Source organism: Callithrix jacchus, chromosome 7 (assembly GCF_049354715.1).
Source record: "Callithrix jacchus isolate 240 chromosome 7, calJac240_pri, whole genome shotgun sequence".
NCBI lineage: Eukaryota > Metazoa > Chordata > Mammalia > Primates > Cebidae > Callithrix > Callithrix jacchus.
The window spans coordinates 67,873,267-67,900,713 of NC_133508.1; the positions used below are offsets into that span (position 1 = coordinate 67,873,267).

Genomic DNA, 27,447 nt, shown 5'->3' on the forward strand with positions numbered 1-27,447 from the left:
CACACGCACCAGACACACACACAGAGACACGCAACCCCACCCGCCCGCCCCGGGACCGCGCCCCGCCGCGCCCCGCCCTGCCCCGAACGCCCAGGCGCGCGGCGCTCACCAGCTGCAGACAGCAGAAGGCAACCAGCGTGCAGCGACCGCTGCACTTGCCCATGGCTCCCGGGGCTGCGCGGGCCGCCCGCCGCGGCGCCCCTCTTGCTCGGCGGCCGCCGCCTGCTCGCGCCGCGCGGGCTCCGCGTCCTCCCCGCTGGGCGCGCCGGGCGGCGGGGCCGGGCGCCTAGGGCCGGGCGCGGGAGCGTCGGGTCCCCAGGGCTGGGGCGGGCTGCCCGCGCTCCGAGTCCATGGTCCGTCCGCCCGCGCGCTGGCTCCGCCGAGCCGCGCCTCCTTTGTCTGGCGGGCCGGCCGTTAGGCGCGCCTCCTGCCCCGGGGCGGCTGGCGGGGAGCGCGGAGCAGGGAGAGCGGGCACCGAGCGCGGCGCAGCGCAGAACAGCACTGCCCAGCTGGGGCAGCCGCCCGGGCTCTGGGCGGCCGCGGCTTCCCGGCCCCACCACGTGGCTCCTCCGCCGCCACCCGCAGGGAGGGAGGGAAGGGGAGGGAACGGCACTGGAGGGTGGGGCGGGGCAGCCGCGGGAGGGGAGGGGAGAGTGGTAGGGAGGTGGAGGGTTGGAGGCTCAGAGAGTGAAGTGGAAGAGTGCGGGCTTAGGGGACGACGCCCTGGGTCAAATCTAGACTTTGCTGCTCACTTGCTGTGTGACCTTGGGGAAATCTCGTCACCTCTCTGGACCAGTTTTCTCATGAACAAAGTAGGAATAATTATGCCTCCTTAGAGTTGATATAAAGATGAAATGCAGTCATGTGAATACCACGCTTAGCCCTGTGCCTGGCCTCCTGGCTTGGAGCACTTTTCTGTCCACCCTGTCTCTAGGGCTCCAGGGTTCCAGCTGGGACTTCTAGTTCCATTGCCGTTCCCAGATCTGCTCCTCACCTAGCCTCTCCCCTGAGGGCCTGGCCACATTTTCCACCTTTCCTTTTTCCTTCTACTGTCATTTATTGAGCCCTGACTGCATACACACTCCTGGGAGCCAGAGTTGAGACCTGCAGCACTGTTCCAGATCCGTAGAGCTTCACCGCCCAGGGAACAGATAGGCTCCGAAGAGCATGCCAGTGAGATGGGTGATGGCAGAGGTCTGCCCAGGTGGATGTAGGGAGCCCCTACCCTGGGCTGCAGTAAGGAGAGAGTCAGAAAGTTTCCCAGCAGATTGCCTTCTCCAAGCCACCCCAAAAAGCCCTCAAACTGGACACATCTCAAATCACATAATCATCCCTGTTCTACTCCTAACTCCCTAAATTCACCTTGGCAATTAGCGCCACCCGAGTGGAATTTCCTAGGTCATCCTCCAGGCTTCCCTACAATGATATCTGATCTGCCATACATTCTGTAAACTGTACTTTCCAACCAACATTTATGAAATACCTACAATGTGCCAAGTTTTCTTCTGGGGATAAGGGAACAAAACCCAACAAAATCTCTGCCCTTATTGAGCAGTCTAGTGAGGGATTGTCATTAAAACAAGGAAATGCACAAATAAATATGTAACGAAAGTTCTGATGAATAAGGAATATTCAAGAAGAGACAGGGCGCGGTGGCTCACCTGTAATTTCAGCACTTTGGGAGGCTGAGGTGGGTGGATCTCCTGAGCTCAGGAGTTCGAGACCAGCCTGGCCAACATAGTGAAAGCCTGTCTCTACTAAAAATACAAAAATTAGCTGGGCGTGGTGGTGGGTGTCTGTAACCCCAGCTACTCGTGAGGCTGAACCAGGAGAATCGCTTGAACCTGGGAGGTGGAGGTTGCTGTGAGCCAAGATTGGGCCATTCATTGAACTCCAGCCTGGGCAACAAGAGCAAAACTCCATCTAAAAAATAATAATAATAATAATGAAGGAGAAAAGAGAGAATAATAGGGGCATAATTTAGGTTTAGGGACCAGGAAACACCTCTTTGAGGAAGCGACACCGATGCACTGATACTCAGAGGACAGTAGGAAAGAAGGAGAGGCAGGGGAGCAAAGAGTGTTCTGGTGGGAGAAAAGAAGGTTCTTATTCTTTCCCTTCCTCTCCACTCTCACTAGCCCTCTTGATTTGAGAGACAGGAAGTGTGGTAAGATGCTTGAACCCGGAAGGCGGAGGTTGCAGTGAGCCGAGATCATGCCACTGCACTCTAGCCTGGGCAACAAGAGCAAAACTCCATCTAAAAAAAAAAAAGATGGGTCCCTTCACAGGTCTGCCTCTTCCACCCATTCTGCAGGATACCACTTTGTATTTTAAAAGACACAGGATATTCCCACAGTTGAATATCCTATGTGCGCTGAGGTTTTCACTTGAATCAATAAGCTAAGCTAACAGTGGGAACTTTTTTCTTTTTTTGAGACAGGATATCTATCACCCAGGCTGGAGTGCAGTAGCAAGATCACGACTCAGTGCAGCCTTGATCTCCCAGGCTCATTTGATCTTCCCACCTCAGCCTCACCAGTAGCTGGGACTACAGGCGTGTACCACCATGCCTGACTAATTTTTGTATTTATTGTAGAGGCGGGGTTTTGCCATGTTGATCTCAAACTCCCGGGCTCAAGCAATCCACCTGCCTTGAGCTCCCAAAGTGCTGGGATTACAGGTGTGAGCCACAGTGCCCGGCAGAACAGTAGGAAATTTTCTCAGCCATGCTTGGCAAATAACAGCTGTGTCCAACCAGTTTCAATGACTAGACAGGCTTCCAGGAGCCTGTGAAGTCCCTGAAATAATATGCAAAGCATCATGTGAGCATCTGTGTCTTTTTCTAGGGAGAGGCACAGCTTTCATCAGGTTCTCCAAAGAGTCCATTTGCCACGAAAGAATAGAACCACCTCCACAAAGGCTCCTCCCAGATGTAACGTTCTCTACCAGATCCTCTGCAGGGACTCTTCCAGATAGAATCTCTGCCAGTTACCTCTGTGAGGCTAACAATGCAATTCACTAACAACAACAAAAAAATAGCTACCATTTGTTGAGTGCTTACTCAGAGCCAAGCTCCTACGTACATTATCTCATTTAAGCCCTGTGGTAACAATGGATTCCACCGGGGCTCTGACTACCCCTGCCGGCTCATGACAATAGCATGTCATGCCTGTAACCCTCTATTCCAAGGCCTGGCTGACTCACTCATAAATCTGTCCTATGGGACTGGGGATGGCCTGCCTGTCCTCAGTAGAACTAACCACTGCCCCTGGCTCATTCCTGCTTAGTCCAAGTGCAGCCCTGATGAATTCACGCATACTCGAAGCTCTCTCATACTTCCGCCCTTAAGCAACCGCGTCATAAATTATCTCTACAGCCTACAGGGCTAGGATCATGGCAGGAATCAGCAAATGTATAGCGAATGAATAATTGCACACCCAGCACACCTTTCTTCCCTGCTTCAGTGCCCAGCATATCTTGGGCCCTCTTTACCACCTAGAAGTCAGACTTGTAAGAAGGAAGGCAGACTGACTATAAGGACAGATAGAAACATCTTTGGCAAGAAGTTGGAGGGGCTAGGAGCTGAGGATGACATCAATACTTACCTTGAAGGATGACTAACCCTTGGGCCAAGGAAAGGCTATGGGGAGAATGAGCACAGTTTAGAAATAAAGGACAGAGATTATTCAGATCACACCCACGTGTCCTGAGTGAGAAGACAGAGGCAGGGTCAGCCCCAGAGAGAAGCATGGTAAGTGCTGCTGGAGGTGATAAGATTTTTTTGTTTTTGAAACGGAGCCTCTCTCTGTTGCCAAGCTGGAGTGCAGTGGGGTGATCTCGGCCTACTGCAACCTCTGCCTCCAGGTTCGCACGATTCTCCTGCCTCAGCATCCCCAGTAGCTGAGACTACAGTTGCCCGCCACTATGCCCAGCTAATTTTTGTAATTTTAGTAGAGACGGGGGTTTCAACATGTTGGCCAGGATGGTCTCGATCTCTTGACCTTGTGATCCACCTGCCTTGACCTCCCAAAGTGCTGGGATTACAGGCATGAGCCATGGCGCTCGGCCTTCTAGGAGGTTAAGAAGTTCCTCTTCTGCCTTAAACCAAGTTGTCAGTGTTTGAATCTTCCACCATTAGTCTCTCTGTGGGTTAAAACACTAAAGGCTTCTGAGAAAGTTCATTTATAAGATAGCTGAGTGTTAAATCTAATAATTTCCCCTTCTTTCAAGTTAGAGGACTGAACATGCTCACTAATTATAGCCTCTAGGATGTTTTCTGTCATCAGCCAAATTCTTCACACCAACTGGGTGGCCAGCAATCCAGTTCAATTCTGACGCTAGCTGTTAGGAGTTAGCGTAGACCCCACAGGTTAAGGACTCAGTTTGTCGAGACTGCCCCTACTTCAGATGCCAGTCACAAGTCTCTGGTCACCCACCTATACTGCTGATAAACCGGTTATAAATTGGAGGTCCCCATGATCCCCTCCTCAGTTCTAATAGTTTGCTAGAGTGGCTCACAGGATTCAGGAAGGTACTTTACTTACGTTTGTGGGTTTATTATAAGGGATACTAATGAGCAGCCAGATGAAGTAGTACACAGGGTGAGGTCCAGAAAAGTCCCAAACACAGGAGTTTCTGTCCCTGTAAAGTCAGGAAGCACCACCCTCTGGCCTGTGGATGCGTTCCCCAACCCAGAAGCTCCCTGACTCTCATTGTGCAAGAGTTTTCATATAGCTCAATCTTCAGCACCACCCCCATTCCCAGAGGCCAGTGGGTGAGACTGAAATTTCCAGCCTTCTAATCACTTGGTCTTTCTGCTGACTGGTCCCATTCCTAGATCTGGGGGCTCTACCTAAGTCACTTCATTAGGATAAACTCAAGTGTGATAGAAAGGGGCTTATGAATAACAAAAAACACTCCTCGCTCAGGGAATTCCTAGGGTTTTAGAAATTCTGTACCAAGATCCAGGGACAAAGACCAATTATGTTTTGGTATTATACCACTGTAGCCAAAACTTACCAAAAATAATGTGCCAGGCGGGGTGTGGTGGCTCATGCCTGTAATCCCAACACTTCGGCAGGCTGAGGTGGGAAGATCACTTGAGCCCAGGAGTTCGAGATTATCCTGGGCAACACAGCGAGACCCTGTCTCTATAAAAAATTGTTAAAAAATTAGTTAGGTGTGGTGGTGCAAGCCTGTAGCTCCAGCTATCTGAGCCTAAGGGTTTGACGCTGCAGTGGGCCATGACTGCACCACTGTACTGCAGCCTGGGTGGCAGAGTAAGACCCTGCCTTAAAAAAAAAAACAAGCCAGGTGCAGTGGCTCATGCCTGTAATCCCAGCACTTTGGGAGGCCGAGGCGGGGAGATCATGAGATCAAGAGATTGAGACCATCCTAGCCAACATGGTGAAACCCCATCTATACTAAAATACAAAAATCAGCAGCTGGGCATGGTGGCATGCACCTGCAGTCCTAGCTACTTGGGAGACTGAGGCAGGAGAATCACTTGAACCTGGGAGGCGGAGGTTGCAGTGAGCTGAGATTGCCACTGCACTCCAGCCTGGCAACAGAGCAAGACTCCGTCTCAAAAAAAAAAAAAAAAATTATGTGCCAGGCACAATTTCTATGTATTAACTCATCAAACCTCACTACAGTCCTTTGAGGTATGTTCCATTACCATAATTTCCATTTTCCCTTATTTATTTATTTTTATAGAGATGGATTTTCACCATGTTGGCCAGGCTGGTCCCGAACTCCTCACCTCAGGTGATCCACCTGCCTCGGCCTCCCAAAGTGTGCTGGGATTACAGGTGTGAGCCACTGCGCCTGGCCTTTTTTTTTTTTTGAGACAGTCTCACTCTGTTGCCCAGGCTGGAGTCCAATGGCATGATCTTGGCTCACTGCAACTTTTGCCTCCTGGGTTCAAGTGATTCTCCCTGCCTCAGCCTCCCAAGTAGCTGGGATTACAGGTACCCTCCACCACGCCTGGCTAAATTTTGTATTTTGAGTAGACATGGGGTTTTGCCATGTTGCCCAGGCTGGTCTTGAACTCCTGAGCTCAGGTGATCCACCTGCCTTAGCCTCCCAAAGTGCTGGGATTACAGGCGTGAGCCACTGCGCCCGGCATCATCTCCATATTCTAGATAAGGAAACTCAGGTTAGATCACTTGCCCAAGGTCATATAACAAGGAAGTCACAGAATCAGGATTTGATCCCAAGCAAAACTACTTTGCCTATGCCATTTCTTATGATTTCAAACTTTTCTTTTTTAACAGTGAACTATTTTCTTCAAAAGAAAGTTTACATTTCTAAAACGGAAAAAAAGTAGAACTTGTCTGGTTGTATATGGAAAGAGGACTAGCAACCTGTTCTCTCAGTCTGCCCTCCCCTCCTGTAAAGGCCTCCAAAATTAGCTCCTCAGTCCAAGGTCTGTAAGGAAAAATGGGAAAACACGTTGGCCTAGATGATATTCAAGGTGACTTTTTTTGAAGAAGGGAGAGAGAAAGAAAAGGAGAACCTGAAGGGCAGAGAGGTTGAGTGAGTTCTTTACAGTCACATAGCACCTTAGGTGCAGAGCTGGACCACAACACTTCTGGTCATGTTCATTTCATTACTGTGACAGGTATTGTGTTAGGAGCTTCAGAAGCAAAGATGAATAGGACAGGTGTGCCCAAGAAAACCCTGGGATAAAGACCTGAGGTTAGTACAATGGCCAGCAGCTTCACCAGTTGTTTTTCCTCTCTGGCCCTTATTGGCATCTGAGTTTCTGACTCTCAGGCCTGTTGGAGAGGCAAAACATATAAACAGAGTTAGAAGAAATACACAGAATATCAATAGCATCTATGAGGTACAGAAACAGAATAGTGGAAAAAATGATTAACTTTGCTTGGGATTAGGCAGTAATGAAAAATTTCAGAGAAAAGATGACGCCTGAAATACAGGTTGACAAACAGGAAAAGATGTGCAGACACAGAAGTGTGTAACTTCTTCTTCAGCTTTTTTTTTTTTTTTGAGATGGAGTCTTGCTTGCTCTGTCACCCAGGTTGGAGTGCAGTGACGCCATCTCAGCTCACTGCAACCACCACCTCCCGGGTTCAAGCAATTCTCTTGCCTCAGCCTCCCAAGTAGCTGGGACTACGGGTGCATCCCGCCACACTAATTTTTTTTTGGTATTTTTTTTGCATATATATATATATATATATATATATATATATATATATATATATATGGTATTTTTGGTAGAGAGGGTTTTTTTGTTTTTTGGGGTTTTTTTTTTTTGTATTTTTAGTAGAGGGGGATTTCACCATATTAGCCAGGTTGGTCTTGAACTTCTAACTTCATGATCCACCCACCTTGGCCTCAAGCCATCCACCTGCCTTTGCCTCCTAAAGTGCTAGGATTACAGGCACGAGCCACCTTGCTTGGCAGAAGTTTCTAACTTCTGCATACTTTTTCAGGAACTATGACCCCTCTTTTCTGTAACTTCTGCCCACACATTTACTTCTTCTTGCCTCCTTACTGCCATTGCTGTAAGTTACTTCCCTTAACTATCTTCCAAATCTCACCTCCAAAGCAAATATTAAAAGGAGAAACAAAATCTGTGATCAGAAAGAATGGTTGAGAAAAAGGGAAGAGGTTAGGACAGGGTGCATATGAATGGGCAGTGTCTAAGACAGGAAATCCTAAACAGTTCTGATGGCAGCACAGCTTGTAGAAAATTTATTTAGTTATTTATTTTGAGACAGAGTTTCATTCTTAATGCCCAGACTGAAGTGCAATGGCAAGATCTCGTCTCACTGCAACTTCCACCTCCCAGGTTCAAGTGATTCTCCTGCCTCAGCCTCCTGAGTAGCTGGGATTACAGGTGCATGCCACCATGCCCAGCTAATTTTTGTATTTTTAGTAGAGATGGGGTTTCTGCATGTTGGTCAAACGGGTCTCAAACTCCCCTCCTCAGGTGATCCACCCGCCTCGGCCTCCCAAAGTGCTGGGATTACAGGCATGAGCCACTGTGTCCGGGGAAAATTTACTCTTCTTCTCTGGGCTGCGGGGTCCAGTCTTTATCGCAGAATCTGTTGACAGCTGAGAAAAATCTCCCTTTCCAGCAGCCTTTGGAAACCATGTGGGCCTTCAGTTCAGGTCTGCCCTCAGGCCAGTTGAGCTGGGGACAAGGAGAGATGGCTAGAGGCCTTCTTACTGATTGGCCCCTTACTGTGTTGAGTCATTATGCTGCACTGGGGTTGTCTAGGGACCAACTAGGGATAGGAAGACAGATGGAGTCAGCTCAAGCCTGGCCCCTCTAGCTCATCCCAAATGCCCTGATGAGATTCTCAACTCCCTGCTGCTCTCTACTCCTTGTCATTTTCCATAGGGCCTCATCCAGGTGTCTCTTCTCAGCCAACAAGTCTTAGGATCCTAAAATTATCATCTTCGAGTTCTGAGGAAAACTGTCATCTTAAAATCACAGCACAGTAGAGCTGGAAGGACTTTTTTTTTTCTTTTTGAGACATGGTCTTACTCTGTCATGCAGGCTAGAGTGCAATGTGCAGTGGTGCAGTGGCGTGATCTTGGCTAACCGCAACCTCTGCCTCCTGGGTCCGAGTGATTCTTGTGCTTCAGCCTCCCGAGTAGCTAGGATTACAGACATGTACCACCACGCCCAGCTAATTTTTTTGAAGTTTTAGTAGAGATGGGGTTTCACCATGTTGGCCAGGCTGGTCACGAACTCCTGGCCTCAAGTGATCTGCCTACCTTGGTCTCCCAAAGAGCTGTGATTACAGGCATAAACCACCGTGACTAGCTAAGCTGGAAGGACTTCTAAGGGACCAGTTCCCAAATGTTAGTGTACAGACCACCTGCATCTGAATCTGGGCTCCACACCAACCAAAATCAAACAAAATCTGTGGAGGTGGGACCTGGTTATGGGTGTTTTTAATATACTCCCCATGGATTCTGTTGAGTAGCTCTAATCCTCTGAATCAATCAGATAGGAATTCCTGTCTAATGGTCAACCAGTTTCTGCTTGCACACCTCCAGAGGAACTACCTTTCATTCTGAGAACAGCTCGGATTGTTGCTCTTTTTATTGTTGTTTTTGAGATGGAGTCTCATTGTATCACCCAGGCTGGAGTGCAGTGTCCTCATTTTGGCTCATTGCAACCTCTGCCTCCTGGGTTGAAGCGATTCTCCTGCCTCAGTTTCCTGAGTAGCTGGGATTACAGGCGTGAGCCATCACGGCTGGCTAACTTTTGTAGTTTTAGTAGAGACGGGGGTTTCACCATGTTGGCCAGGCTGGTCTCAAACTCCTGACCTTAGGTGATCCGCCCACCTCGGCCTCCCGAAGTGCTGGGATTACAGGCATGAGCCACTGTGCTTGGACTGTTGCTCTTTCTTTGTTCAGTATAAATCTGCTTTCTTATGATTCACTTTGTCTCGGCTCTGCACTTTGAGGCATCCCAGAATAAGAGTGTTTTCCCTCTTTTCCAAGGCAGCTTTTTGCCGTTTAAGGGCAGTGATCTTATCTGTCTTCTTCCCTAATTCCTACAACTGTTCACAATGACTTCCTAAGAGGGCACCCAGAACCAAAAGCATCCTTAGGTGTGGTTGACCTCTTGTGCAGGGTACCAAGAACCCTCTGGTGGCTCCCTTTCCACAGGATGAAGCCAAAGCCGCCGACTTGGCTTTCCAGGCCTTTTGTAATTTGGCTCCATCACTTTCCAAGGCTCCTACTTATCTGTTACTCCCCCAACATGCTGTCACCACATACGCTGCGTGTTATTTTTGAACACACCAGATTTGGCAATCTGTGTTGTTGTCCACATTTATTCCACTATCTAGATGGCCCTTACCCGCACTCCCAGCTCCCTCCCTTCTCCACAGTTTCTGATCCTCCTTTAAGATTCATCTAGGCTGGGCGCAGTGACTTGCCCCTGTAATTCCAGCAATTTGGGGAGGCCGAAGTGGGCAGATCATTTGAGGTCAGGAGTTTGAAACCAGCCCAGGCAACATAGTGAAGCTCTGTCTCTACTAAAAATACAAAATGAACTGGTTGTGGTGGCGCACACCTGTAATCTCAGCTACTCGGGAGGCTGAGGCAGGAGGATGGCTTGAGCTCGGGAGGCAGAGGTTGTAGTGAGCCAAGATCGGGCCATTGCACTCCAGCCTGGAGACGAAGTAAGACTCTGGCAACAAAACAAACAAACAAACAATTCACCCCAAGTGTTATTACCTCAGTAAAACTTTTCCTAACTCCTCCCTGTGCATTGCCTCCTTTGCAGGTATGCCCTTGACAGCATGTATTAGACTGAATTGATAACTGGTCTAAAACAAGCACATGAGGAGACACAAAGCACAGGGTAAATGTAGTACATCTTCCTGAAGTGTCCATTTTAGTTGGTGCTAAGTCACTTAAAATATTTATTGGCTGGGCACGGAGGCTCATGCCTGTAATGCCAGCACTTTGAGAGGCTGGGGTGGGTGGATTGCTTGAGCCCTGGAGTTTGAAACCAGCCTAGGCAACATCAGGAGACCCTGTTACTACAAAAAATTAACGAAAAATTAACCAGGTGTTGTGACATGCACCTGTAATCCTAGCTACTTGGGAGGATGAGGTGGGAGGATCACTTGAGCCTGAGATGTAGAGGCTGCAGTGAGTCAAGATCCCACCACTGTGCTTTAGCCTGGCAACAGAACACGACACTCTCTCTCTCTCAAAAAAAAAAGATTAACATAAAACAAGCACAACTATATTATGAAGCAACATACAAAACCACATACTTTTTATTTTATTTTTCAGACAGGGTCTCTCTCACCCACCAGAGTGCAGTGGCACGATCTTGGCTCATGGAACCTTCGCCTCCCAGGCTCAAGCGATTCTCTTGCCTCTGCCTCCTGAGTAGCTGGCATTACAGATGTGCATCGCCACGCCCATCTAACTTTTGTATTTTTAGTAGAGACAGGGTTTCACCATGTTGGCCAGACTGGTCATGAACTCCTGACCTCAAATGATCCACCCACCTCAGCCGCCCAAAGTGTTAGAATTACAGGCGTAAGCCGCTGCGCCTGGCCCATATACCTTTAAATAGTCAATTTCACTGGGGAAAAAAGGTGAGGAGACTGTTTTAGATGAGACACTAGAAAGAATAGCCAAAATATAAAACTTGATTGATTCTTGATTGAAAAATAGCTATAAGACATTTTTGGTGCTAGTATGATCATTAGATGATATTAGGAAATTGTTTTTAATCTTCTGAGGTATGGTAATGGAGAACATTCCTAGGGGATGCTTACTGGAATATATATACATATATGTATATATATACACACACACATACATATAAATATATTTTAAGAATATTTGGGAGTAAGGCCGGGCACGGTGGCTCACGCCTGTAATCCCAGCACTTTGGGAGGCCGAGGAGGGTGGATCACGAGGTCAAGAGATCGAGACCATCCTGGTCAACATGGTGAAACCCCATCTCTACTAAAAATACAAAAAAAAATTAGCTGGCCATGTTGGTGCGTGCCTGTAATCCCAGCTACTCAGGAGGCTGAGGCAGGAGAATTGCCTGAACCCAGGAGGCGGAGGTTGCGGTGAGCCGAGATCGCGCCATTGCCCTCCAGCCTGGGTAACAGGAGCGAAACTCCATCTCAAAAAAAAAAAAAAGAATATTTGGGAGTAAAGAATTGTGATGTTTGAGCTCAGCATGGTGGTGTTCATCTGTAGCCTCAGCTACTAAGGAGGTTGAGATGGGAGATTGGCTTGATCCCAAGGGTTCAGGTCTAGTCTTGGGAACAAAGCAAGACCCCATCTTAAAAAAAAAAAAAAAAAAGAAAATTGTGATGTAGGATGTCTGTCTCTTACTTTCAATGGCCACTGAAAGTCAAATATGTGTGTGTATGTACAGGTGTGTGACAGTGCATAGATTTTGGATTATTTAACCTAGGTGGCATACAGATGTATATTTCATATTTTACAGATGTTCAGTACACTAATCTTTCTTTTTGAGATGGAATCTCCTCTGTTACCAGGCTGGAGTGCATGGTGCAATCTTGGCTCACTGCAACCTCCGCCTCCTAGGCTCAAGTGATTCTCCTGTCTCAGCCTCCTGAGTAGCCGGGACTAGAGGCACAGGCAGCCATGCCCAGCTAATTTTTGTATTTTTAGTAGAGTTAGGGTTTCACTATGTTGGCCAGGATGGTCTTGATCTCTTGACCTTGTGATCCACCTGCCTCAGCCTCTCAAAGTGCTGGTATTACAGGCGTGAGCCACCATGCCTGGCCCTCAATGTTTATATTTGAAAAATTTTAAAGGAAAAAGTTGGAGGGAGGATCACAGATTCAAGGTAAAATTTCTTTTTAAGAAAAATTTAAAAATTAATTTTTTTTGAGACAACGTCTCACTCTGTCATCCAGGCTGAAATGCAGTAGCTCAAACAAGGCTCATTGCAACCTCAACCTCCTGGGCTCAGATGATTCTCCCACTTCAGCTCCCAAGCAGCTGGATTACAGGCACATGCCACTACGTTCTGCTAATTTTTTTGTTGAGATTGGGTCTCACTTTGTTGCCCAGGCTGGTCTTGAACTCCTAGGCTCAAGTGATTCTCCCACTTTGGCCTTGCAAAATGCTAGAATTACAAGTATGAGCCACTGTAATTACAATTACAAGTATGGGCCTGGCCAAGGACAACTTTTTTTTTTTTTTGAGATGGAGTTTTGTTCTTGTTGCCCAGGCTGTGGTGCGATCTCGGCTCACCGCAACCTTTGCCTCCCAGGTTCAAGCGCTTCTCCTGCCTTAGCCTCCAGAGTAGCTGGGATTACAGGCATGTGCTACCATACCCAGCTAATTTTGTATTTTTAGTAGAGACAGGGTTTCTCCATGTTGGTCAGGCTGGTCTCGAGCTCTGGACCTCAGGTGATCTGCCTGCCAAAGTGCTGGATTACAGGCATGAGCCACCGTGCCCAGCCAGGACAACTAAGTAAACAGGACAAGGCTCTGGCACTCTCCTAGGAAAGATTAAAATTTTCCGAGCCTATAGAACAGTGGTTCTCAAACTTGCACCAGAATCACCCGGACAGCTTGCCAAAACAGAATACTGAACACTTTCCTCCACCAAAATCTCCTGAAGGGGAAGTTAACTTGGCTTTATGCTGCCCTCCTGGCTATAGTTCTAGCCATGGCCTGCCTGCACCAGTGTTTTCAACCTTGACTGCACATTGGAATCACCTAAGGAAGCTTTAAAAACCAATGCCTACCTCAGAGATTCTGATCTAACTGGCAGGCCTTGGTGGGGCTCTAGAAACTGCACTTTCAGGAATTCTCAGGTTGCAGATGCTGTTGGTCCAGGGACCACACTTTGGGAGTCACTGTTCTAGAGCAGGATTTCTCAAAAGCATCACTCATGACATTCTGAAATCAGTTAATTCTTTGAGCATCTCTGGCCTCTACCTGTTATATGTCTGTAGCACCCCTCTAGGATCTCCAGACATTGTCCTGTGTTCTCTGGGAGGCAAAATTGCCCAAGGTTAAGAAGCACTGCTCTAGAAGATCTAAGTTGAAAAGGAATGCGAGTTTAGGTGGGTTGCAGTGTCAACTGAAGAAGTTGAAGCCTAGAAGAAAGCGTTTGGAACATCCCAGCGGCTTGATGCAGAGGATGGGCATCCATGTAGGCTTCTTTCTGAGAAGCATCATTACGTGTCTGGGGTTCAGAGACACCTGACCAAAAGGCAGGCTAAGAGCTCAGACTTGGCATCATTTGGTTGCACAGGAACAGGGCTGTCCATTTTGTCAGGCCCCTCCCTCTGTCCTGGGACATCAGTTGTCAAGCCTCGAAGCTTCTTGGAAAAAGCAATCCTGTCCTAACTTAAAAGGCCTGATGACCTTTAAGGCTCAATTGCCCACAGCTCCAAATGGCTGAGCGTTCTTTTACCTCAGTTTCCCATTATTCCACTTTGAAATGTTAATAAGGAGCAGACTGTAGTCTATTAGTAAGAAGCAAATACTCTTGTTGTGAAGAAGCAACTCTGGTGAGGGTCTTGACCTTTCTCTCTAGTTGCTAACTAGACCCAATCCCTGAAAGATTGTTCTTGTCTTTGAAACCAGCAACTTTGCCTAATATCTATTTACTTCAAATATTAGACAATGTCTGGAGGCTCCCTACAGGACTCATCTTTGCATAACTTCTCTAGGCCCATGAAGGTCTCCAGGGATTAACTTCTCTAACCTGAAAAGGGATTAACCATCCCTGAACAACCAGGAGAAGTAGGTGAGGGAAGAGTACCAATTTTTGTTTTGATAGGCTGGCCTGTAAATAAACTGTTTAGGGGGTTAGGACTGGATGGGATTAGGGCTACTGACTAGGAGAAAAAGTAATTATATCAGGGAGGCCAAAAATAAAAGAAAAACTGACCTGAAAATCCACCTCCCTGAAAAGTCAACCCGCAAAACTCAGCCACACAGCAAAAAAGAAATTTGGCTCTGTAAGTGCCAGCAGTATTAAGTGCTAGAGATTGTGGAAGTCATAAAGGGAAATTAACTGAAAGCCAGAGATGCCATTACTCATTCGGGAGCAATTTCGCTCTCCCAAAGTGAGGATACAATCTGCATCCCCTGGGGATGTTTTATCCTCAAATCTTTATTCCCCAGGCTGGGGCTTCTATTTCCTTCAAATTCTAAGTGGTACTACTATTGCCTGCTAATGGCTAGAAGAAGGCACCTGGGAGGGGACTGAAGAAGCTGAGGTTAGAGGAAAGCCCTCGCCGTCTCCAGGGTCTTTGTTCTTCCCAATCACTGCCAACTTCTCAAGGGATTGGTAGGCTTTTAAAAGTGCAGTGTCAAGGTTCAAGCCCTGTCTTACTCCAAGTCAAGAAAAGAGGAAGGTGGGTGGAAGGGACTGGACCAATTTCCAAGTACAGATTGAATATCGCTTATCCGAAATACTTGAGACCAGAAGTGTTTCAGATTTTGGATTTTATTTATTTATTTTTGAGATAGGATGCCACTTTCAGGATGAGTGCAGTAGCACAATCTTGGCTCAATGCAGCCTCCAGCCACTGGGCTCAAGCGATCTTCCCACGTTGGCCTCCCAGGTTGCTGAGACTGTAGGCACATGCCACGATGCCTGGCTAATTTTTGTATTTTTTGCAGAGACAGGGTTCTGCCATGTTGCCCAGGCTGATCTCAAGCAACCCTGGGCTCAAGCAATCTTCTCACCTTGGCCTCCCAAAGTTCTGGGTGCATGACCCATTGCACCCAACTTCTGGATACTTGCATATACATAATGAGATATCTTGGAGATGGGACCCAAGTCTAAACACAAAATTCATTTCATATACACCTCATACACATAGCCTGATAATCTTGTACGATATTTTAGTTTGTGCATGAAACAAAGTTTTTTTCTTTTGGAGATGGGTCTCACCCTGTCACCCATGCTGGAGTGCAGTGGCATGGTCATAATCACTACAGCCTTGACCCCTTGGGGTCAAGCAATTTTTACCCCAATCTTCCAAGTAGCTGGGACCACAGATGTGTGCCACCACACCCAGCTAGTTTTTAAATTATTTGTAGAGACAAGGTCTTGCTATATTGCCCAGGCTGGTCTCGAACTCCTGGGCTCAAGTGAACCTCCCACCTCAACTTCCCAAAGTGCTGGGATTATAGGTGTGAGCCAGTGTCCAGCTGAAACAAAGTTCTGACTGTGACCTGTCACATAAGATTAAGTGTGGAATCTTCTACTTGTGGCATAAGGGCCCTCAAAATTTCAAATTTTGGAGCATTGATGATTTTGGATTAGGGATGCTGATATATTTTGGATAGTTGTTCCCTCCAAATCTCATGTTGAACTTTGATGTCCAATGTTGGAGGCAGTGCCTAGGTGAAGGTATGTGAGTCAAGGGGGTGTATTCCTCCTGAATGGCTTGGTGCCTTCCTTGTGGTAGTGTTTTCATGGGTTATTTATTAAGTGCATGGCACCTCTCCTCCTCTCTTACTCCTTCTCTTGTCAAATGATACACCTGTTCCCTCTCTGCCTTCCACTACAATTGGAAACTTCCTGAGGTCCTCACCAGAAACAGATACTGGTGCCACGCTGCAGAACTGTGAGCTCGATAAACTTCTAAGTTACTCAGCCTCAGGTATTTCTTTGTAGTAATGCAAAATGGACCAAGACAGATGCTCTACCTGTATGTGGACATGGTGCTTAAAAGGGATTATTAGGGAGTAATCTGTGATACTGCTGGAGGTATGAAAAGTTGCTTGCATACTACCTTTGTCCAAATCTCACCTGGTTAAAGGCATAACCATATATATATATATACATATATATATTGCTCAGACCAGAAATCTGAAAGTCACTATTCCCTTTGGAGATTCCACCATACTATGTATATTAAAGGCATTTAATATACTATGTATACTAAAGTCCTGAAGTAAATAAACTGGCTTCACTTTATTTAACCTGGTTTTGAGCACGGGATCTTTATGCCCCAAAGTACCTAGCAAACTATCTGAAAAACAGTGTTCTTTGCAATGCACTTTAGAAAACCTCAAACTATGGATCACGTACATAAAGTAAAAGCTTTCTACGATTTGGCTCTTAATTCTGTAATTTTACTGTTTGCTTCTCCCCATCTCCAACCATCTTCAGGTTCTTTTGGTTTATAAAATGTGCCACACTTTCAATCTTGTACCTGCTGTTTCTTGAAATGCACATGTTCTTTGTCCACCTGGCAAGCCCTACTCATCCTCCAAGTCCCAATCTCAGCATAATGACATAATCTGTGAAACTTCCTAAACTCTCCAAGTCACAATAAATCGTTTCCTCCTGTGTTTCCAGTGCACTTTATCCAAACTTTATTCACTGACTAAAAGTAATTGGTTTGAGAACTTTCCCATCCTGCTGGTTCCTTCATTAATGAGTTGTATAAATCTTTGGCATGTGCTCACTTAAACAAGTAATGAATTTGAGATGGTCTTTTCTACTGGTGTGAGCACTTCTCAAGATGGCAAGGACAGCAACTTATTCATCTCTGTTCTCAGCAACAATTATCATGCCTGCCACATAATAGGGCTGATGTTTTTGTTGAATGATGATGCCCCAAATCCAGGGTAGATACCCTCTCTCTAAATTAAGATAAATAGATGATTCAGGTTTGAGAGCTGTAAGTGTAAAACCAAACATGCTCAGACAGGTTAGAATTGTGACAATCTCGGCTGGGCACAGTGGCTCACGCCTATAATCCCAGCACTTTGGGAGGCCAAGGCGGGTGGATCACGAGGTCAAAAGATCGAGACCATCCTGGTCAACAAGGTGAAACCCCGTCTCTACTACAAAATACAAAAATTAGCTGGGCACGGTGGTGCCCGCCTGTAGTCCCAGCTACTCGGAAGGCTGAGGCAGGAGAATTGCTTGAACCCAGGAGGTGGAGGTTGTGGTGAGCCGAGATCGCACCATTGCACTCCAGCCTGGGTAACAAGAGCAAAACTCCGTCTCAAAACAAAAAACAAGAACTGTGATGATCTCTTTGTTTTGAGATAAGAGATTCAGAAAAAATACACTCAGTGCCAGATGAGATTCAGTAGTGTCTGTCTGTGTGCTGGGTGTAGTCACCCAGTGATCCAGGGAGATAGTAACCTGTCTTAGTGGTAGAAGGCAAGTGATAGCATTTCTTCTTCTTCTTTTTTTTTGAGAGATTTTCACTATTGCCCAGGCTGGAGTGTAATGGTGTGATCTTGGCTCACTGCAACCTCCTCCTCCCAGGTTCAAGTGATTCTCCTGCCTCAGCCTCCTGAGTAGCTGGGATTACAGGAGCCTGCCACCATGCCTGACTAATTTTGTATTTTTAGTAGAGATGGGGTTTCTCCATGTTGGTCAGGCTGGTCTCAAACTCCTGACCTCAGGTGATTCGCCCGCCTCAGCCTCCCAAAATGCAGGAATTACAGGGATGAGCCACTGTGCCTGGCCAATAGCATTTCTTAATGTCCCTGTCTGTTTATGCTAAGCCAGACAAGTAAACAGAATCATAAAGATGTCTCAGATAATATCATGGCTAAGTTGCACCCAAGCAGTCTCATATTCTATTTGAGTTGAGTTTAATGCAGCATTCTGACCAATGTCATTTCTACAAGCTGAGATTGCCCCAAATTTGGCTGCTTTCAAGAGCCTGAGTTTAGAGAATGCTGCTCAGAACAGTTCTTTTGGCAGGGGACAGAGTAAACAGAGGCTCTGATCATTAAAGATCAGGTATAAGTAAACAAAACAGGTTATTTATCACCTCTTGGCTGCTCTGCTTCTAGTAGGAAAAAAGTATTTGTTACTGATGAATAATTATTCTGTCATTGTCACGGAAATGAGTAAACCTAAAAACACAGAAAAGTGGAAAAAAACCCCCAAGGGAACAGCTTCTTGGACTTTTAAGTGAATGGTAACCTGTGGCCACATCATGCTCTACTCTGATTTTTAGCAATCAAGCCTCAAAAAAAAAAAAAGACAGCAATAAATCCAATCCACATGGCTCTTGTAAAAAGGCATCTATTTGGCTTTTAATACAAAATGACTTAAGAGAAATACAGAGAGAAAATATCATACAAGCTAGTTACTTAAAAAAAAAAAAATTTCAACCAACAAATTTGTCACATTGGGCCTGCATTAGAAAACAGAAAACAAGAAAAAGAAAACAAATAAAACAGTCCCTGAAATCTGGCATGTGGTTTTTAGAAGCCATGGGGAGCTTGCCTTAGTCATCCTGGTGAAACGGGACAGAAGTGGTTTTTGGAATACGGCCACCGCCTCCTCTGTTTCTTGCTAGTAATGGTCATCTGAAGGGAGGGTGCTAGCCCGGGCAGCCAACATTTGACGTCACTTATGCAGTCTGAGGTCTTAAACACAAGCAGCCTTGGAATCTTCTATTCCATATCTTCACTGAATCTCTCCCATATACAGTCTCTTGTCACTCGATGCTGAGATAACTGAGGTAAAAAGAACAGAGCAGATAACTAGAAATAATGAAGGCTCAAGGAGACTTGGTACTCAAGGGCACTTGTGTCAAGAGCCAATTTTGGTATAAAAGAGCAATTGGATTTAGCTTAAATTCCTCTCCTCAACACCATCCACAAGAAATGGTAGCCTTGCTTTTCAATCCAAGTCCTCTAATATCATGAGGATGACTGTACTGTGGGAAATACGTTATCAGGCTCTAAATACTGATGTCCGCTGTCAGTCAATCCCCAAGAAAAAGACTTTCCCAGTCATTCAAGAAGAGAATATCTATGTCTGGACCAGTCATTTTGTAAATGTGCTTCTGCTTGTTACATTTAGCCCTGGAGAAAGTTACAGTTTGTCCTTTAATTCACGGCTTAAATTATTTGGTTTAGCCAGCAAAAAAATTTTAAGCTGAAATTTATAACTAAATATTAAGAAGTATCATTCTTTTAACCAAATACATCATTGAAACAGACTTGGTGGAAGTAAATTTAAAAAAACTAGACTTACCAACTTCCCTTTGAGGTCAAGAAGAAAATGGAACATTGCTCTTACCCTCACCACTTATGACCAATGGTGAGCCTCACTGATACCCATATAAAGACTGTTTGCGGCTGGGTGCAGCAGTTCATGCCTGTAATCCCAGCACTTTGGGAGGCTGAGGCGGGTGGATTACTTGAGGTCAGGAGTTCATAACCAGCCTAACATGGTGAAACCTCACCTCTACTAAAAATTAGTTGGGCATGGTGGTGGGTACCTGTAATCCCAGCTACTTGGGAGACTAAGACAGGAGAATAGCTTGAAACTGGGAGGTGGAGGTTGCAGTGAACAGAGCTCGCACCACTGCACTCCAGCCTGGGTGACACAGCAAGACTCCGTCTCAAAAAAAAAAAAAAAAAAAAAGGCTGTTTGAATGGAAATTCAAATAAAACAGATACCCACTTTTGACTCTGTATTCCCAGGATCCCTAAGTGGGGGTTTCCAGTTTCCTTTTCCCCCCTTGTCGGGACAGACTTACTGATGGGCTCGTCAGGGTGGAAAGCGACTTCATTGATGGAGCCAGCATGGCCAGGCAGCTTATACAATATTCTCCTGCTTGTAGTATCCCACACATACACAAACCTGTAAGGTATCATGAAAAGCAAGGATAAGGCCTTCTAGAACTGCGGGTAGGGCAGAGGCATGGCTATTCAAAGGAAATGAAAGCAACTATTATTTACTTACCTTACATTTACTGAACCATGTTCTGGCTTTTAGAAACTAGGAATAGAGAGTTTGAGTAAGACATGGACTTAGCTCTTGAGCAATGGGGTGGAGAAATAAAAAATATAAGTAGTACTGGCACGTTCGAGTATAAGCTTCTGAAACGGGAAACACCATAGGGAAGAAAATAGTTTTTCCTCCAGACATCACACAAAAACCTTTTTTTTTTTTTTGAGACAGAGTTTCACTCTTGTTACTCAGGCTGGAGTGCAATGGCGCGATCTCGGCTCACCGCAACCTCCGCCTCCTGGGTTCAGGCAATTTTCCTGCCTCAGCCTCCTGAGTAGCTGGGATTACAGGCACGCACCAGCATGCCCAGATAATTTTTTTGTATTTTTAGTAGAGATGGGGTTTCACCATGTTAACCAGGATGGTCTCGATCTCTTGACCTTTTGGGAGGCTCGGCCTCCCAAAGTGCTGGGATTACAGGCTTGAGCCACTGTGTCTGGCCCACAAAAACCTTTTTTAAGATGTCTAGTATAATTAGGCTACAAAGCCTAAAAGGTAACCCAACTCATGGCAGGGTGGGAGCTTAGATTGTAGATCCAGGTGCACTTCTTAGTACTGTATTCAAACAGAGCCCAGAGAAGGGACAGGAAGTGTCTGATATATAAAATATTTATCGTATTTGCTAACCTAATACTCACTTGAGCCAAATTTTCCATTGAATTCACCAGCAAAAGGAATACTGAATTCTAGAATGGGAAAGGGCCAACAGAAATCAGCTTGTCTAGGTTGGGTGCGGTGGCTCATGCCTGTAATCCCAGTACTTTGTGAGGCCAAGTTGGGTGGATCATCTGAGGGCAGGAGTTCCAGACCAGCCTGGCTAACAAGGTGAAATCCCGTCTCTATTAAAAATACAAAAAATTAGCCAGGCGTGGTAGTGTGTATCTGTAATCCCAACTACTTGGGAGGCTGAGGCAGGAGAATTGCTTGAACCTGGGAAGTAGAGGTTGCAGTGAGCCAAGACTGTGCCACTGCCCTCTAGCCTGGGTGACAGACTCTGTCTCAAAAAAAGAAAGATAAAAAAATCAGTTTGTCTAAACTCCTCATTTTAGATATAAGAACACTGGGGTACAGTGAATTTTCCAAGGCAACACAGTTCATCAATGGCATAACTAAAATTAGAACTCTTGCCGGGCGCGGTGGCTCAGGCCTGTAATCCCAGCACTTTGGGAGGCCAAGGCGGGTGGATCACGAGGTCAAGAGATCGAGACCATCCTGGTCAACATGGTGAAACCCCGTCTCTACTAAAAATACAAAAAATTAGCTGGGCATGGTGGCGCGTGCCTGTAATCCCAGCTACTCAGGAGGCTGAGGCAGGAGAATTGCCTGAACCCAGGAGGTGGAGGTTGCGGTGAGCCAGGCACTCCAGCCTGGGTAACAAGAGTGAAACTCCGTCTCAAAAAAAAAAAAAATTAAAAAATTAAAAAAATTAAAAGAACTCTTTAAAAAATGAATTTATTAAAGAATGTTCTTAGGAAGACAATTTTTGATTTGTCATTTAAAAAAATCATGGGGTTGGGTATGGTGGCTCATGTCTATAATCTTAGCACTTTGTGGGGCCAAAGCTGGTGGACTGCTTCAGCTCAGGAGCTTGAGACCAGCCTGGGCAACATGGTAAAACCCCATCTCTACAAAAAAAATTAGCTAGGTGTGGTGGTGCCTGTGGTCCCAGCTACTTGGGAGGCCAAGGTGGGAGGACTGATTGAGTCCAGCAGGTTGAGGCTGCAGCGAGCTGAGATGGCACCACTGCACTCTAGCCTGGCTGACAGAGATCCTGTCTTAAGAAAAAAAAAAAAGCTATGCTTTTTTCATGCTATGTAATAAAGGTAATGCAAGAGACGACAGTTATAAGCTTCTTTCTACTGGAATATTCTGGTATAATACAATGCAATTTCTGTAATGCTAGAATAAAAAAACCCTACTTCTACATTTCTCTTCAGAAGCCACAAATAATAACAGAAGATGGCATAACAAGGTGATTATTTTCTTATTCGTTCTGTAGTACTTGGGCCAGTATTTTTATCATCACAGGCCATAATTTTCACTTTGTCCACTTTAATAAGTTCTATCACCTTTTGGAATCCAATATCATTCAACAGAAAAGTCTACATATTATTACAGAATCTTTTTATTTTTCTAAATTAATATATATATTTTTTGGTAGAGACAGTGTCTTCCTATGTTGTTGAGGCTGGTCTTGAACTCCTAGACTCAAGTGATCTTCCCACCTTTGCCTCCCTAAGTGTTGGAATGACGGGCATAAGCCACTATGCATGGCATAAGGTAGAATCTGTATGTATTTAGAGAGCCCCTGAAATCAATTCTGATCCTGATCCTCTGAGTCAATGATGAGTTTATTATAGCCTTCTCAAACTGAAGTAAAACTTGAAGGGCAAGTTGAGTGAACTGCTGAGATTGCATGAGCTCATCTAGGCTCTCGTGAAGACTATTTTCCAAAGTAGTATTTCTGTATAACTGGTATGACATAGCTTAGGAAGAAGAAATTGTTTTTTCTTATTCAAGCTTGCCTTGATGTCCTGTGCTGAAGGCTTCCTGCCATGGAGTGGACAGAAGTGACCAGGAGCCCAGGAGGACGTTCCTGTGTTCCTGACCACCTCTTCTGCAGCCACAGATACTACAGAGCTGCAACTAAGACCCTGGAGCTCTTAATATACTCCAGTATTTTACTTTTGCTTACCATCTACAAATATACTGGCTAAAAATAAAAAGTTCCTTTGACTCTCAACCTTCCTGAAGTCATGAAAGGGGAAAATAAAGAACTACTATCTCTTAATCTGATGATGTAAAATTCATCTGTTGGTAAATATAAAGGGCTGGTGGCTTTGAAGCAAGTATTTAAAATTATTTACATATTTTGTTTTGTGCAATCAACAATTCACCAGTACTTGATCATAAAAATGGTACATTCACCAGTACTGGATTATAAAATTCCTAGTTCTAATCCAACATTACACTTTTGGTCAAAAATGCAAATAAACAAGAGCTTCTTAATTATACTATTTAGCTGTCATGAGCTAGGCTCCATAGAAACTAAGTAAAAGTTCTGAGCAAGATGGAAGAGAAGCAGGAACTCCATCCGTATAGACTCCTTGGCTCTGATACTCATTCCCTTCCTACTGTCTTCTTCCTTGTCATGCACAAAAAGCTGGTTCTCATTAATTCAACAAAAGGCAGTGTGGCATAGTGAAAGAGTATGAGCTCTGGAGTCAGACAGACTGGGGTTCAAGTCTCAGTGCAGCTATTTACTAGCTAAGTAATCTTAGCTCACAGAAGTTAAATAATATTTGGAGATCATTTAGCTTCTCTCTAAGCTTCTTAGTTAGTGATGGAGAAAATATTGATCTCCTAACTTTATTGATAAAAATGAGATAATATATGCAAAGTGCCTGGCACACAGAAATAATTATAGCTATTGTTATCATGAGTACATTCAGCATCAAAACAGAATCTCAAGAAGTCAATGGGCTGAATAAATCACTCTTGGCCGAGAGACTGGCCAGCCTTTCTGTAGTCCATAGGACTACTTAGGGTTTCAAGTTTGAATATGAGGAGGTGATTTGTAAGTTATTAGTTAATAGAAAGGAGAAGCTTGCCAAATCCAGGCCAAGTTGAAAAGCAGTTTTCTGAGTATACATTTCCCAGACACATAAAAGACAGAACCGCAAATCTCTAAGGGTTTACACTTCAAGGCCTCACTCTTGATGGCTGCCAATTAGATGCTAAATTTAGAGGGTTCCTTGCCCTCTCCTTACTTTGGCATGGCAACATTTGGCAGGAACCAGGAGCCTTATATAACAGAGCTGCTTGTTGACTTGGGGCTAATTGGTGAGGTTGCCTGTTAAATCTGGCCAACCCCCAACAGGTGGAGAGGGGCAGGTTTCCTCAGACCATGCTTCCACATGTGAATTTTTTTTTTTTTTTAAGAGACGGCGTCTTGCTCTGTTGTCAAGGCTGGAGAACAGTGGCATGATTGCAGCTTGCTGTATCCTCAAATTCCTGGGCTTAAGGGATCCTTCCACCTCCGCCTACCAAATAGCTGGGACTACAGATGGGAACTACAATGTCTGGCTAATTTTTAAAATATTTTTTTTTTGGTAGAGACAGGGTCCTGCCATCTTGCCCAGGCTCGTCTCAAACTCTTGGGTGCAAGCCATCCTTTCACCTTGGCCGCTCAGAGTGTTGGGACTACAGGTGTGAACCACTGTGCATGGACCACATGTAAAGTTTAAAGGAAGAGTGGAGAGGAAAAGAGAAAAGCGGACATTGCAATTCAGAAAGGGCCAATGCTAGAAACAAACTGCTCAACAGAAAAAAAAGTATGTAAATATAATTAAAAAATTTAATTACAAAGGAAAGATACACTCTGCCCAAAAGTATGTAAAAATACTTAGAATAGTTCTTACTGTCAGAATACGAGACACCTTAGTCTGTTTCTTAAAGTCTTCTCCAGCAACTTGACAAGTTAAAATTCTTTCAATTTCCCCCTTCCAGGCAGCTTTCTAAACTACTTGCACTCAAATGACCAATGTGACACTTTCACCTGAATCCTTTCTATTTTCTCCAGAAAATACCTGAATACTTGTCTATTTTTCTTGATATTAAACTTGTCAGAAAAAAAATAGACCCTGGAATTTAAGTATGTTCATTATTATTTATAAATAGAAAGGTAAAAGACCACAGGACAGCTTCTGTGTGGCAATGCTAGGGCCCCAAATAGGGAAAAACCCTGGAATATGCTGCAAGCCCTGGCTAGCCCAAGAAAGGCTTCCTATTTATTGGATGGTGCTTGTTTCAGGAAGGTTGGAAGAGAAACTCTAAAGGGGAGGATAGGATTAAGCTAAAAAGGGTCAAGACATTGCCCAATGGGAGCTAAATGCAGAAATTGCTATCAGAGGGTTTTATCATTCTTTACCGTGCCACATTTGCAGCCCACCACACTTGACACCTGGACATCCCTATTTAACCTGATTCTCCCCTGAGCACAGGTTACCACAGACATGCCAAATACAACAACATCTGACAGAATAATTCTCTTCCTTCTGTTTCTCATTCAGCACTTAATGCCTGAGCCAGTTTAGATTCATATTTCATAAAGCCTTAGCTGATTAATTCAGCATTGGGTGGAAAATACCTAGTCCACATTTTATTATATCCTGCACCTAGCAATCATCATACTTCCCACTAACCCAGACACAGCTCTGAATCATCCCCAACATAGGCAGCCATTACCAATAGCTGAGCTGTTATGTAGGGTAAAATTTGACTGCCATTCTTCAACTAGGAATTCATTCATATAATATAAACTAAGTGGTTAGAAAAGCTCAAGCATTGACAACAGTGCCATGGGTTCACAGAAATGACTAAGATTCATTCCCTGATCTCTAGGAGAAAATAATTTAGTGAGGGTGCCTCACTTTGTCTGATTGTAAGATGTAAAAAATGCTAATAAAGCTTTCGCATTTCGTATGAAATGCGATTACAGCACAAAGAACAATTATTATGCCCAAGAGGTAATAGAGAGAGGGAGCCAGGGACAGTTTATAGATATAACATAGAGGTAGCCGCTACTAGAGAGATATAGGAATCTGAATAAAGAAGAGGGAATGTGAGAGAGAACCTGGAGGTGAGAAAGCAAAGGGAGGTTAGAATATGAGAATTCCATGTGAGCAGCACTGTGGTGATGGTGGGGGAGGTGGGTTCTTAATATGTAACCAAATGAACCGAAGCATGGCAGAAGAAATGTGGTGAGGGAGACCAGAGACAGATTATGAGACTTAGGGAACCCAACAGAACCAAACAAATTGTTGATCCTCTAGGTCTAAAATGTCTCCAAAATGAGTAGAAATGTTGTTTGTCCAACATAGCTTCGAAACCTTTCATGCCACACAGAGCTTCATCTTCAAGCAGTCATAACTCTATGTCTGCTCTAGCTCCATATCCATGTTTTATGCATGAAACACAAGAAGACATCCTCCATAGCTACATCATTTTTTTTTTCTTTTTTTTTTTTTTTTTTTTTAAGATGGAGTCTCACTCTTGTTGCCCAGGCTGGAGTGCATGGTGCAACCTCCGTCTCCCAGGTTCAAGTGATTCTCCTGCCTCAGCCTCCCAAGTAGCTGGGATTACAGGCATGCTCCACAACGCCCAGCTAACTTTGTATTTTTAGAAGAGATGGGTTTCTCCATGTTGGTCAGACTGGTCTCAAACTCCTGACCTCAAGTAATCCATCCACCTTGGCCTCCCAAAGTGCTGGGATTACAGCTGTGAGCCACCGTGCCTGGCCAGCTACATCATCTTTTTTTTTTTAAAGATGAAACCAACAGGGTTTCACCATGTTGGTCAGGCTGGTTTTGAACTCCTAACCTCAGGTGTTATCGCCGGCCTTGGCCTCCAAAGTGCTTGGATTACAGGCGTGAGCCACCGAGCCTGGCCCAGCTACATCATTTTTTACTTTGCATCCAGTAATCCTTACCTGTCGGCTGAGCCAGCTGCTATTTTACTTCCATCAGGTGACCAAGAACATCTCAGAAGGTTCTATGATAAATAAGAATCCACTGAATAGTAATATACCAAACTCCTCTTTGCAAGGCTACAGAATCACTGAGAGGCTTTAAATTTCCTAAGTAGAGTTTTAATTGTTTTTCTCAGGAAGATCGTTATCTTATATTCTATGGCCTCCAATAGCATACTTTGTTATTTTACACCGTATAAAAACTGTAGAAAATGTTTAACTTACAATTAATTATATTGAACCTGGCAACAAAATTTTGTTCTACTTATAAATAGAGGCTCCCTTTATCTTGATATTCATTATTCTTTTTTCCTATTTATCTTGAATAAAAGCAAACCCAACAAATAATTTTTTTTTTTTTTTGAGACTGGGTCTTGCTCTATTGTACAGGTTGGAGTGCAGTGGCACAATCATAGCTCACTTAAGTTTTGACCTCCTGGGCCCAAGTGATACTCCCACTTCAGCCTCCCAGACAGCTGAGACTACAGGCACATGCCATCACAAGCAGATTTTTTATTTTTTGTAGAGACAGGGTCTCATTACGTTGTCCTGGCTGGTCTCTAACTCCTGGCCTCCTGCCTTGGCTTTCCAAAGTACTGGGATTACAACTGTGAGCCACCATGCCAGGTCTAAAAAATAAAATTTGATTTGTACAGTGAAACTGAAT

General features: G+C 44.9%; 2 protein-coding genes across 3 annotated transcripts in view; both read right to left on the reverse strand.

Moving 5' to 3' along the window:
* NKAIN1 (sodium/potassium transporting ATPase interacting 1) overlaps positions 1–503 on the reverse strand; it is a 59,230-nt gene extending 58,727 nt beyond the window's left edge. Inside the window, exon 1 of the mRNA XM_017974503.4 lies at positions 110–503. Coding sequence (XP_017829992.1) covers positions 110–163 — 54 coding nt within the window. The 5' untranslated portion in view covers positions 164–503. The remainder of the gene's footprint in view (positions 1–109) is intronic.
* An 18,010-nt stretch (positions 504–18,513) lies between these two features.
* SNRNP40 (small nuclear ribonucleoprotein U5 subunit 40) overlaps positions 18,514–27,447 on the reverse strand; it is a 41,901-nt gene continuing 32,967 nt past the window's right edge. Inside the window, exons 8-10 of one of the 2 annotated variants that reach the window (XM_002750565.6) lie at positions 26,742–26,803; positions 19,998–20,101; positions 18,514–18,966 (exon numbers count right to left, since the gene is read on the reverse strand). In XM_002750565.6, the coding sequence (XP_002750611.2) occupies positions 18,917–18,966; positions 19,998–20,101; positions 26,742–26,803 (216 nt within the window). In that variant the 3' untranslated portion in view covers positions 18,514–18,916. The remainder of the gene's footprint in view (positions 18,967–19,997; positions 20,102–26,741; positions 26,804–27,447) is intronic. The other variant, XR_013519903.1, reaches the window with a different exon arrangement.